This window comes from Passer montanus, unplaced genomic scaffold (genome assembly GCF_014805655.1).
Source record: "Passer montanus isolate IOZ18808 unplaced genomic scaffold, ASM1480565v1 scaffold15, whole genome shotgun sequence".
Classification (NCBI taxonomy): domain Eukaryota; kingdom Metazoa; phylum Chordata; class Aves; order Passeriformes; family Passeridae; genus Passer; species Passer montanus.
Window position 1 is genome coordinate 13,056,216 of NW_024362051.1, and position 13,432 is coordinate 13,069,647.

Genomic DNA, 13,432 nt, shown 5'->3' on the forward strand with positions numbered 1-13,432 from the left:
CCGAGCAGGAACAGGGATGAGGGCAGAGCAGCACATCCCGCAGAAGAACAGGGACAGGGACAGGGACAGGCACAGGGACAGGGAGCAGAGCGGCACATCCGAGAGGGACACAGGGACAGGGATGGGGGCAGAGCAGCACATCCTGGAGAGGCACAGGGGCAGGGACAGGGACAGGAGGCAGGGACAGGGATAGGGACAGGGCAGAGCAGCCCATCCCGGCCAGACACCGGGACACCGATGGGGGCAGAGCAGCACATCCCGAAGGGACACCGGCACAGGGGCAGAGCAGCCCATCCCGGACAGACACCGATGGGGCAGAGCAGCCCATCCCGGAGGCACGGGGACAGGGACACGGACGGGGGCAGCGCAGCCCATCCCGGACAGACACCGGGACACGTTCGGGGGCAGCGCAGCCCAGCGGGCGGCCCCGGGCTCCGCCGCGCCGCCGAGCGAGCGAGCGATGGGCAACACGGTGCACAAGACGCTGGCAGGTAGCGGCGGGGCCGCGGGGCTGCGGGCGGGGGGCGCGTCCTGCCCCGGGGATGCTGCGGGCGAGCGGCGGCTGTGCCGCCCCACCCGCGGTGCGGGGCTCCCCGGGAGAAGCCGAGCGTGCCGGCGGTCCCGGGAGAAGCCGAGCGTGCCGGCAGTCAAGCCGGGGAAAGAGCCCCTGTTCCGTGGCCGGAGGAGCCGGGCGTTTCGGGAATTCTTGCCGCGATGCGCGGATGCTGCGCGGCGCGGTGAAGCGGGGCTGATCCCGCAGCTGGAGCGGCGCTGCCCAGCCCTCGCACCCGCTCCTTGCAGGGGCTTTCTGCCTCATTTCGCCTCCTCGGGGTGTTATTTTAATGTAACTTTTTAATGGGAGGAGACGTTAATTGTTCCGAGTGGCCGGAGGAAAATTGCGGCGAGGTCTGAAATGTTGGGTGGGCTGCCCTGGCTTTAAAACTGCCTTTTTAGCCAATTCTGCACTTAGACGGGAGGTGTGCAGATTCTTTTCCTTTGCGAGTTCGTAACTGTGGGGTTCTCTCCCCCCTCGGAGAATCTGTGCATAATAAAAGCAGTTGGTCGCTATAGAATCAACAGTGTTGAATTACTGAGCCCTTGCCAGGCTGTATCTTCAGCTACTTTGCTTTTCTTCTCTTTTCTGCTCTTGCAGAGCTCCTGCATTGCATCCTTTGTACTTCAGGCTCCCATAAATAAAAAGGGTATTATTAAACTTATTTAAAGAAGCAGGAGGACCTATTGAACACATACACGTCTGCCTGTAATCAGCCAGGGAGCTGAATATAGAAATAAAGAGAGGAATAGATTAGCATTTGGATGTGCCATATATTGTCTTTGCAAAGAGAGGGTGCCTGGGACCTTCAGGGCACAAAAGAAAGCTGCTAAGCTCGTGGTTTAGCTATGAAGCAGTGATTAGATTTCTAGTTGCATCTCCTCTCGTTCTCTATTACATTTAAATGGGGCATTAGCTCCTCTCACAATAAGGAAGTTTTCATTTTTTTTCAATACTTCACCGACTGGCAAATAAAGGCATCGTGAGGAGTGCATGACCTTGGAGGAAATTTATTTTGCGGGTTGGCTTTTCAGCTGGGGGCACATGCAAAAAACCTGGGAGGGAGAAAAAAAAAAAAAAAAAAAAAAGCCGGGGAAACATCTTTGGGTCAGCAGAGGTTACCCCGGTCAGGCTGGAACTTCCCGAAGAGAAAATATCTGTACCTGCTGGGCCGTGGGATCCCGTGCTCCAGAAGGCTGGGAGTTGTACCAGCCCTTCTGCCTGCTGCTAGAACAGTCTCTCCTGAGCAGCCTCCACACGCTCAGCCCTCCACACGTGAATTTAAAAAAAGGGATGACATCAGCTGCACCGCAGTGATTCAGGACTTCCTCGCGGTGCTTTCGAAAGGAGTTGTTAAAGAGGAAAAGTTTGATGGGGGGAAAAACCGAAGGCTTGATTTACGGAGACCTCCCAGCTCAAGCGTTTGTTCTGGTGGCCTAGAAAATCTCGGTCGAGTCCCTCCAGGTGGAGGCTGTCTGGGAGGGTCGGGTCCATTTGCAAACATTTGTCAAATTGCGCAAGGCAGGGCTATGCAGGACACTTGAACGCCTCTGCTGAGGGCTGGATGATGCTGGAAATGTGTCTTTCCCCCAAATTCAGCTCGCTTTTTACGAGAGTGATGACAGCCCCGAGGAGCTGTTAACCTGCGGCTGCGGAGGAGCTTTTGGATGTTTGCAGTTTGGAAGTTTATGAATGTCTTTTGTCGGGTTGGACCCCATTCAGCAATTTTTCACATGAAATTGAATTTTGGATGGATTGTTTGTCTTTCATTATCCAAATGGCATTGCGGAGGGAAGCAGGTTTAGAACTGTTCCTGGAACAGTCCTTTTGAAAATTAGAAAGTTTTTCCGGAAGGTTGAATGGTTGGATGAAGTCCTATTTATAAATGTGAGGGCTGTTTAGAATTACTCAAAGATAATCAGTCAGAATTAAGCCTTTCCTTTTCTTGGTCCAAAATGCACCTCCTTCTTCACCCTGCAGACTGAGCAAGGCACTTTCACTCTCATTTTGACAACCAGAGGAATTGTTCTCTGTCCCATGGACTGAAAAAACTTCTTAATAAAACCCAAACAATCAAACAGGACGTCTTCAAACTGAAATTTGCTTTCTTGTGTTAAATCACTTTGGTCGTTTTGTTCACCATAAATAGCTTAAGGTAGAAAAAGCCTTTTCAATGCAATCAAATATAGAGGGAATGTGGAGGGACCTGGCTCCTGGAAAAGCCATACAAGCAGCAGTTCAGGTTTTATACAGAAATGTCAATGCTTTCCTCAAACAGCGGAATTCAGTTTTAAATCTTATTGAAGACAACTCATTTTTATACCCGACTTTGTCCCAATGGGCTTGAACAATCCGTTCTTGCATCTTTAAACCCTCGCCCAGCCCCATCCGCTTCTCGGCACGTTTCCGTGGAGCGATGCGAGAGCACACGGTGCCGGGGGGATCCGTGCGGGGGCTCGGGAAACTCGTGTTTGCCAAGTACCCCGTGGTTAGCACACGATGTCACATTAACAGCGAGGCTCCGAGCGCAGCGCACCCAAACCAGTAATGAGGCTGTGGCTAATGAGAGGCGCTGGGAGGGAAAGGAGCTGGGATGTGTCAGATGCGCTCGGCGACGGGCCTGAGGTGCTGCTGGAAGTCGCTGTTATCTGGGTGACAGCTAAATGACACACGACACACGCGGCTGCTGCCTGCGGGCTGCCCCTGGGATGCTCCCGGAGCCCTGGGGATGCTCCGGAGCAGCTCCCGCATCTCCTGCCCGAGCAGCTCCGGCACAGCCTGGGAAGGGATGCTTCTCTTTCCCTGCTCCCCTGTTCCTGTTTCCGTTTCCCGGCTCCCCTGTCCCTGTTCCCTGCTCCCCTGTCCCTGTTCCCCTGCTCCCCTGATGTTGTTTCCCTGTTCCCCTGTCCCTATTTCCCTGGTCCCCTGCTCCCCTGTCCCTGTTTCCCTGTCCCTGTTCCCTGCTCTCCTGTCCCTCTTCCCCTGCTCTCCTGTCGCTGTTTCCCTGTTTCCCTGCTCCCCTGTCCCTATTTCCCTGTTTTCCTGCTCCCCCATCCCTGTTCCCCTGCTCCCCAGTCCCTGTTTCCCTGTTTCCCTGTTTCCCTGTCCCTGTTCCCCTCCTCCCCATCCTTGTTTCCCTGCTCCCTTCTCCCTGTTTCCCTGCTCTCCTGTCCCTGTTTCCCTGCTCCCCGTCCCTGTTCCCTGCTCCCCATCCCTGTTCCCCTGCTCCCCTGTCCCTGTTTCCCCATTTCCCTGTTTCCCTGTCCCCCCATCCCTGTTTCCCTGTTTCCCAGTCCCTGCTTCCCTGCTCCCCTGTCCCTGCCCGTGGCCCCAGGTGATTTGCGGGCAGCTGGGTGAGGCAGGAGGGAATGGTTGGTTCTGGAGCACGGTGCTCTCCTGGCTCCTGCAGGTGATGGGCAGCACCTGCCTGGCCTGCAGAGCGCCTGGGAGCTGCTGGTTCTGTGGGATCTGTGGCTCTGTGCCTGGTTTTCTGCAGGGAATGGCTTTGGAGAGAGGCGGGGAGCAGCACAAAGCACCCCGGTGTCACAGATGGGGCTCCTTCTGCAGGCACACACAGGGCTCAGGAAAGGGTTAATAACCAGAGGGAGCAGGAAGATGCCGGGACCTCAGCAGGGCAGGCTTGGGAGAGGGGAAAATTCCTCTGATCCAGGGAAACCCTGGTGAGGAGCAGTGTCTGGGACAGCAGCATGTGCCCGTGGTGACAGGGGAAGGTGGACAGCTGCTGGGACACTGCAGGCACTCACGAGTGAAGCACTTTCCACTTGGGATCCAGCTGTTGGTCCTGACCCAAATAGGGGCATTGGTATTTAACAAAGGAGCCAAATTCCCTTTTTAGAATCTGGCTGGGATCTGATTGCTGTGCTTCTCCCACAGCCTTCCTCACAACTGCGAGGAATACCAAGTATGAGTGGCATTTGTGTCTGGTAAACACGAGGGAGAATGGGGCTTGTTCTGGCACAAGTGACTTCGGTGCAAGAAATTATTTCGTATTCTTAAGGAAAAGGCTTCTAATCATTAACCCGCCCTCAAGAAGGCAGAAATCCCAAGTTTAGGCCTTCACCAGGCTGGTGCTCCCAGCTGCCAGGCCAAACAGGGAGGGTTGGAGGGTGCTGGTTAGGGCAGAGCAGCAGGAATTTACAGCATGTTAAAAAAGACATTTCTGTGTATGCTTTTTCAAAATACTCAGTCAGGTCTCCTCTAAGAAATGAGGAGAAAAGTCCATGCAGCAAGAGAAGATCTCTCTGCCTTTTCCAGGGGCTAAAATCTCACTTGAAGGAGCACTTTTGTTTAGATTTGTTTTCTGGTCCCTCCTCCTTCAGCTAGTGATGCACTGTGGGAGGAGTTCTTGTTATTGTCAGGAGTTCAGTAAATTGTTTGATTTGGCTCCAGTCTGACTTCAAGAAAACTACAAAAAAACCACTTCAGGTTGTTCTGGTTTGAGTGAAAAAGGTACAAAGGTTTCTGTCCAGACCAGTTTTTGGTTTGGGTTTGGTTCAGTGCTGATCAACACGGGCTGCAGGTGTTAGTCCAGCCCAATTTTGCCTGTTTTTCTGCATCTTTTAGGCTGGGAGTTGAGGTTCTGAGAGTCTGTCAGTGATTTTGATGACTCCCTGTGTGACCTTTGAGCAAGTGGCTTTATCACAGGATTGCTTTGAATGTCAGGGAGGTGGGAAACCCTGGCTCACATGGGGGTACAAGAGTTAATTAATTATGAAGCATCTCCTGGAAGAAGGTCACGGAAGTGAAAAAAAAAAAAAAGAAGAAAAAAGATTAATTCACTGCTTTCTTAGCAGCCTTCTGCTTTTCCACTCTTCAAAAGGAAACCTGAGAAGCTGCTCAGCCTTTTCTGGGATTTAGGTTGATTGTGCACCGAGGGCTCTCTTTAACCACTGTACGTGCCCCAAACTGTGCTGCAGCCAACTGGCACGGTTCATTCAGCCTTTGGCACCTCGGCTCTGGGGGCTGGAGGAACAACTGTGCTCCAGTCCAGGAAGGCATCGCCTCCCGGGCTGGTGTTAAATGGAGCTGTGTCGTGCCCCGTGGCCCACGGGCTGTCACACACCCTCAGCACTGTGCCAAGTGTGTCATGAAAGCCAGAGCTTTCCCTGCTCTCCCCTGGGTAGTGCTGGGCAGGTGCCCTCTCTTTTTTTTATTTTATTTTTAATTTTAATTCTTTATGCTCCAGAGGGGAATTGCTTTGCTCGGAATTCTGGCAAGCAGCACTTTCCCCGCTTTTATTTCTTTCTATTTCTTTGGCTCGTTGCTGCAGGCCAGGAGGACCTGTGTGTCAGCACCCCAGCCTCCTGCAGACGCTGAGAATCCCAGCCCAGGGTCTGTCTGTGTAGGCAGAACACTCACAGAGCCCTCCCTGCAGGCAGAGGAAATCGTGGCTTCCAGCACACCATCATCTGACAACCCATGGAAGCGCCTAGGGATGTTTAAGGTGTTTAACAGGTCTGCAGGTGGGGCATTAATGTTTATTTGGCAGGAGGAGGATGAGTCACTGCCAGGCTCATGCCGGGCTCCTCTCCCCGTCCTGCTGAGCATCCTCACGTTGCCTGGCTTTCCAATCAGGATGCAAACCAGCACCTCTGAGCTCCTCAGGGGGATTCTCCTCCCTGAGCTGCGGAGCCGCTCTTGGGGCAGCCGTGTCCTGCAGGGTTTGCCTTGAAAGGAAACATTTTCCTGCTGCCCAGCATCCCGCTGTTTACAGAGCCTATCTGTGCCTTGGCAGCTGAATCAGGAGCAGGCTCTCCTGGCCGTGATGGGTGTGGGGGGCTCGGGAGAGGAGCAGGGAGCAGGGTGGCACAAGCAGAGCCCGTGCTCATCTTCCAAAGTAAAATCAGAACAAAAGTTCACTCCTCTCCCGGCCCAGAGGGGCTCAGGGCTGTGGGTGCTGAGCTGGGTTCCCTCTGGAGCCCCGGGTTTTTGGGGCTGGGTGGGTGGGTGGCACTGCCTGGGGGCTGGGGTGCCATCCAGGTGGCAGTCTGGGTGACCCCACCAGCAAGGGCTGTCCCCATGGGCCAGGCTGGGTGAGATTCCCTGGAATATGTGTCAGATCCCACCTGGATTTCCCCACGGGGAAGGTGTGTGAGATCCTTCATCCCTTCTCTGTGCATTTCTGTGGGGAATGGGTTTGTGCAATGGTGTGAGTTAGAACATCTGTATTGTCTCAGCCTGCTCGTGAGGCTGAAAATAGAATAAAAGTTTTTAAAACGCCTCTCAGTTACCCCATCTCTGAGTCAAAAAAGGGTATAATCCGACACATTTCCACATTATTATCTCCTGTGCCTGTCTCCCCCTGCCTGGGGCAGTTTTTGGGAGCAGTTTGGAGCCCTGTGAACTTCACAGCAGCCAGACCACGGGGCTGAGTCACGACCTGCACCTTCCCCCTCCTCAGGAGCTCCTGGGCCACTTTTGGGACTCCCTGGCACCCAAATTCTCCAGGTTTATCCAGAGGGCAGGGGTGTGCTCAGCTGCCAGGGGTGGGGAAGGGCTTTGGGAAGGGCCTGGCTCCGTGGCACAGCTCAGGGGAGTTCCTGTGGCTGCAGCAGCTGGAGGAGGATTTCCATACTTTGTTCTGTCCTCTCACTCAGGCACCCTTGTTTGGTGTCACTGATCTCTGTCCTGGAGGGGACAGAGCCTGGCCCAGTGGATTTTTGGTGTCTTTAGTGAGGTTCTACCACTTCTCCTTCCCATCCCAGCTCTTTGCCCAGAGGCATCAGCAGGGGCAGACCCTCCCAGGCTCCCTCAGATAACGTCTGTGCCCATGGGAGGACTTTTTTGGTGGGAAGGAGATGCTGTTTACTCTGTGTTCTTCCCTGTCTTGGTGATGGCTGTGTTTATTTTCCCTGTGTATGATCAAAAGAATGAATCACTGAGAAAGCTTTATTTCACCTTACCTGTGCCAGCTTTTCCCTTCAGACCTGGATGCCCTGTTGTCTCAATTACTGAGTGCTGGAACATGAATTCCTGGTGTCTGAGCAGTTGCAGTGGGGCTTTGGGGAGGAGGGAGGGAGGAGAAAGTGATTTCTTGCTTGTTAATTTGTTTTCCCCTCTGTGTCCAGGGAGATCTCCTCCTCTGCTTTGTGTAAGCAGGGCTTGCTTTCCACCCAGGAGGTTTTTTTCTCCCTGGGTTCTTTCAGACCTCTGGCAGTGGAGCAGCTCAGGAATCTCCTGCTGAGAGGATCTGACCCCAATCCTTCCCCCTTTCCAGCAAAACCATGTCTTTTTTCCTTTCTGCACCCTTCTGCTGTGAGGAAACCAAATCAGAAGATAAAAAATGATTTATTGCTTCAATTGCACAGGAAGATTCCTTAAAGACAAAACCATTTAACTGCACTTCAAAGCCTTCCCAGTGCAGCTGGGAAATCACATTTAGGATTTTTTTAAGAGCTGCTGATGCTTTGAGGGGAGAAGGATGGATGGAGTTGTGTTTGTGGTTGTTGGCTGGGTAGTTACATGTCACTGGTTTCATTTTTGAACTTTGCTGGTTTTACTGTGGATTTTTACATAATAATGATAATGCTGTACTTTAGGAATTCTCCTGTTTTAACCATTTTCCTGTGATTGCACTCCTGACAGGAAAATGTATAATGGTAATGTGGGAGAAATAAATAGACACATAAAAACAAAGCTCTGGGTTTTGTTGTCTGTGTGGCAACACCGGGAAGACGATCAGTCAAGAAAGAATTCCCTTGAACAAAAGTTTTCCACCAGGTTTCCAAATGCCAGGGAATAAAGATTTTTGATTTTTGCCCTCCTCCACAACTCAAACACGGAATCCTCCAGGCCCTGCCTGGAGAAGCCAAAGATAAAAGATCGAACATCCCATTTGGCAGCACAAATGAAATAATTTCATTCAAGTTTATCTTGCTCTGCTCAGAGATAACTGGCACTGTGGCACAGCTTTGCTGAGCCTGTTATCTCCTCTGGTCCCACTGGGACACCAGCTGCTCTGCTTGATGTCTGCTGGAATTTATGGAGTGCAGTTCAAAAGTTATCTCCTCAGCTTGAAAGCATAATTCCTAATGAGGGAAAATTGCTGTTTCTTGGGGTCTTAAACTTGACATGCTTGGATGGAGCTTTATTTTTCCTGGGAACACAAAACTCTACTCCAGATCTGCCTGGTGTAGTGTCCTGGGGGTGGCTAAAATTCTGTTAAGGGGAGCAGCTCAGAGGCTGCAGTGAATTTCGGGGAGAAGACAGGACCAGGAATTTTGAGCATGTGCTCTCAGGCAGGTTAGCACCCATGCCAAGCCTTGGTGGAATAGTTCTATCACTGGAGAATAAGAATAATAAGAATAAGAACAATAATAAGAATAAGAATAAGAATTAGAACAATAAGAATAGTTCTATCACTGGAGATCTTAAAAACCAAGTTATTTTTATTTGTTATTCATCAGCTAGGAATGGAATGAGTAGAGCTGGACCACCAGGGCTAAAGGTGGGTTTGGTAATCCTGGCAAAAAGCTGTGTCCCCTTGTGACCCCTTGAGGGGCTGTTCTGTGGTGCTCCTCTCCTCAGGACACCTGCAAAAACTCTTGATTATTTTGTCCTGCCAAGTGAAAGGGTTTCCAAGAATGAAAACTGAAATGATTTTCTAAGTGGCTGTTGCTCGTGGAGATAAAGAACATCTTCCCCTGGCAGGTATTTCAGAATTCCAGGTGTTTTGGTGCTCTCTCCTGGAGGGTGCAAGGCAGATCCTGATTTGTGGGGTTTGAACAGCAATTACCGGGTGATTTGGCAGCAGCTCAAGCTGCCGATGCCATCAAAGGCACAGGGTGAGAAGGACAGGAGCTCCACGAGGCTCAATTTCACGGAAATCCATCTGGGGTCAAGTTTATAGAAAGTGATCTCAGCCCCTGTAGCTCTGTGGCTGTGAACACCCCAGCCTGGAGCAGGGATTGTGCCTGGGGATTGTGATCCTGGGGATTGTGATCCCTGTTATCCTGGGAATTGTGATCCTTGTTATCCTGGGGATTGTAATCCTGGAGATTGTAATCTCTTTTATCCAGGGGATTGTAATCCCTGTTATCCAGGGGTTTGTAATCCCTGTTACCCTGGGGATTGTGATCCCTGTTATCCTGGGGATTGTAATCACTGTTATCCTGGGATTGTAATCCCTGTTACCCTGGGGATTGTGATCCCTGTTATCCAGGGGTTTCTTTTCCTGTTATCCTGGGGATTGGTATCCTGAGGATTGTAATCTCTCTTATCCAGGGGATTGTAATCCCTGTTATCCAGGGAATTTTGATCACTGTTATCCAGGGGTTTGTGATCCCAGTTATCCAGGGGTTTGTAATCCCTGTTATCCTGGGTTTGGAAGGGGTGGGAAGAGACACCACAAACCCAAACGCTGTCCAGCGACCAAAATCAACCTCCTGAGCCCCAGTGCTGCTGCCAGGGATGTCAGAGTGGCTCAGGGCAGGCTCTGTCTGACTCCAGGATGCTTTTCCCACCCTTGTGCTGGGCTGGGGGCCTCGGATGGACGCAGGAAAACTTCTCCCTGTTTTCCTCAGAGGTTGGGCTCAACAACCTTAAGAGATCTTCTCCAGCCTGAACTCTGCCTCGTGCCTTCAGACATCTGACAAGTGCTTTATGTAAGACCTCTCAGATCCATGGAATTGTGCAGGAAGGGGGATTTTATTTTATTTTATTTTTTTCTGGAATAAGAATTGCTTTCTTCCAAATTAGCTTGGTCTGCTGCTGACGTCACCCGCTGTGCCAGGGCCTGGGAATTTGCCAAATTCCAGGCTCTGCTCTGAGATGTGGCAAGCAGGGATCTGCTGGCCTGGGCACCCTGCCTGCTGCCAGAACTTCCATGTCTAGACAAAGGATGCAGCTCACCTGCAGGGCTCAGCCATCCCCTCTGTTTGTTTTGCTAGAGCACAGTCATTAAGAGATGAATTTATATTAAAGGCTTCCAAGAAATGCCTCTGCAACCCCAATGTTTATGTAAGAGAGACCGAGAAATTCATAATTTATTGAATTTGTGTGTGTTCTGCTTGGGATTATTCATTGGAGGAACATACTAAGTGATTTTTTGTATCCTAGTAACCAACTGCGGTTGCTTTTCCATGAATAATCTTTCTAGTTTAACTTGACCAGTCAAATCTAGAAGGGAAAACTCAAATTAAATTTTCAAGGCTCAGATAGCTTTTGCAGGTGAGAGAGAACACTTTTTTTTCTCCCTCATTTAACCACATAATGATCAGATTGACAGATGCTGTCTGGAGAGTTGGATTTTCCCGAGCAGAACCAGAGTGGAAGTTTGGCTCGTTATGAACTGAGCTTCAAAGCTTGATTTCTTTAATATTCATAATTAATGAATTGGTTAAAATAGTCCTTTCCTCCCTCAACCTGATGGTTTCCAGGGCAGATTTTTAATAGCAATGCAGATTATTTCCCTTTTGTGGGGAGCACAGCGTGGGGGGTCTCCCATCAGCTCACGAGGACGCTCTGATGGTTAATTAATAAAATGATTTGTGAATTATTTCTCCCTGCCTTGCCCGCCCTGTGTGGAACAGCTGGAGTATCACTTAATAGGAGTGTGTTCACATTCTTCTTCAAAATTTATTTTGATTCAAAAGGACCCCCTTTTCAAAGTTATGTTTCGAGGGGTTGTGTTTCTTTCAAAATGCCTCTTGCTCTTGGAAATATCAAAAGCTACTTTGAGAAGCCAAACAAAAATAAGAATTTCCTTCCCAGCTCCCTGGGCGAGCTCCTCGTTTCTCCCACCCTCGTGGAGCACTCAGCTGACCATCTCCACAGCAGAGGGCAGGGGACATTCCTCCCTCAGAGGTCAACACCACTTCTCATCTTGAACCAAACTCTTTGCAAAGCATCTTTTTGTATGCATTCCTATTTAGTCAATGTTTACAGCCCCGTGCAAATCGACTGCCCTCCTGTAAATACCAGAGTCTGTGGGCACGCTGGAGGAATCCTCTCCAAACCACGTCAAGCAGCCCTTAGCCACTGGCTCAGATTTTCCTTTGAGATGAGATTAATGGTGTGACCTCGTTGCACAACCCCAGAAGGAAGGAGAAGCTTTCCCTGTGTGCCTCTGACCATGTTTTCCCCTCCCTGCTTTGTCCCCTGCCTCCTTTTCTTGGGCACATGGAGCAGTCCTGCTTTCCTCCTTTGCGGGGGGCTAAAGGTGGTGGGCACAAATGTTGGATAGGGCAGTGCTGAGGACATTTCTGTGTCCATATTCCTGCATTTCCCCTTTCTGTGCCCAATCCTGCATTTCCCTTTCTGTTCCCATATTCCTACATTTCCCTTTTCTGTGCCCATTCCTGCATTTCCCCTTTCTGTTCCCATATTCCTGCATTTCCCTTTTCTGTGCCCATTCCTGTATTTCCCCTTTCTGTGCCCATTCCTGCATTTCCCTTTCTGTGCCCATATTCCTGCATTTCTCTTTTCTGTGCCCATATTCCTGCATTTCCCCTTTCTATGCCCAATCCTGCATTTCTCCTTTCTGTGCCCATTCCTGCATTTCCCTTTTCTGTTCCCATATTCCTGTATTTCCTCTTTCTGTGCCCATTCCTGCATTTCCCTTTCTGTGCCCATTCCTGAATTTCCCTTTGGATTTGTTGCTGTTGGGCATCTCCAGCTGTCACTCCTCACCACACACTCAACATCTCAGATCTTTGTCCTACCCAGCCAAGGCTCTTCCCAAGCTCTCCCTGTCTTTTGGATAATCCTGGGGTTTACAGTGGTACTGGGAGCACTGTTAAGAATCCTCAGATTCTGGAGGGGAAAATGCTGCTTGAACCTGAATCACCAGCAGAAATGTCCTTCAGACTGGGAACAAATCCTGGCTCTCAGCTCCTCGTAGATCTCATTTTGAGTTCCATGAGGAGCTGCTGAGGGAGCTGGGAAGGGGCTGAGCCTGGAGCCAAGGAAGCTCAGGGGCCCTTGTGGCTCTGCACAGCTCCTGCCAGGAGGGGACAGCCGGGGGGGCTGGCGGTGCTCCAGGGACAGGGACAGGAGCAGAGGGAACGGCCTCAGGCTGGGCCAGGGCAGCTCAGGGTGGGCACAGCAGGAATTTCCCCTTGGAAAGGGGGCTCAGGCACTGGAACTGCCCAGGGAGGGTTGGATCCCCATCCCTGGAGTGTCCCAGGAAGGGCTGGAGGTGGCACTCGGGGCTCTGGGCTGGGGACAGGGTGGGGATGGGGCACAGCCTGGATTTAATGATTTTTTGATGATCTTTTGCAACCAAAATGATGCTGGGATTCTTTGCTGGTTTTCCTGCAGCTCTGTTCTGATCTGGCAAGTCAGAATGCTCCATGAGCAGTGAAAGCCACAACACTGAGTGTCTGATGGGTTTGGGACCAGGGAAATCCCTGCTGTGGCTCTGTTTTGGTCACTTCAGGCTCCCTGAACCTTTGGAATCCCTTTTGCAGCTCAGAATCCCAGGAAGATGATGCAAATGGGAGCTTCTGGGTGTCCTGAATTTCGAAGAACTGGAGGGACAGTGTGGAGTTGTGTTTTATTGTAGCCAGAACCACAGAGGCTGTGAGCTGTCAACACATAATTGTGCATTTTGTGTTTGGTAGTAAAAGTTTGTTCTACCAAAAAAAGAACAAAAAAAACTGCCCAAAGAGGAACAAATTCTTTCTCTCTTTGCAGCTTTTCAGATGTGATTTATAGGTGTGTTTTTCCAAGTAAGTCCAAACAAGGCCAATGAACGGCTCTGAATTAGTTTGATTCTGTTAATTGAAACAAGAAACATCTGGGTGGAAATGGGAGGGTTTAGGCAGCTGCTTTTTTTTTTTGTTGTTTATTTGTTTCATGTGGGATTTCTAATATTCCCAATTCCATAGTTACCGAGGAGTGCTCTTGGAATGTGCACTG

At 50.6% G+C, this 13,432-nt stretch overlaps 1 protein-coding gene across 1 annotated transcript in view; it reads left to right on the forward strand.

Moving 5' to 3' along the window:
- Positions 1-413: 413 nt before the first annotated feature.
- Positions 414-13,432, forward strand: part of NEURL1B (neuralized E3 ubiquitin protein ligase 1B) — a 33,909-nt gene continuing 20,890 nt past the window's right edge. The window contains exon 1 of the mRNA XM_039701642.1: positions 414-491. Coding sequence (XP_039557576.1) covers positions 461-491 — 31 coding nt within the window. The 5' untranslated portion in view covers positions 414-460. The remainder of the gene's footprint in view (positions 492-13,432) is intronic.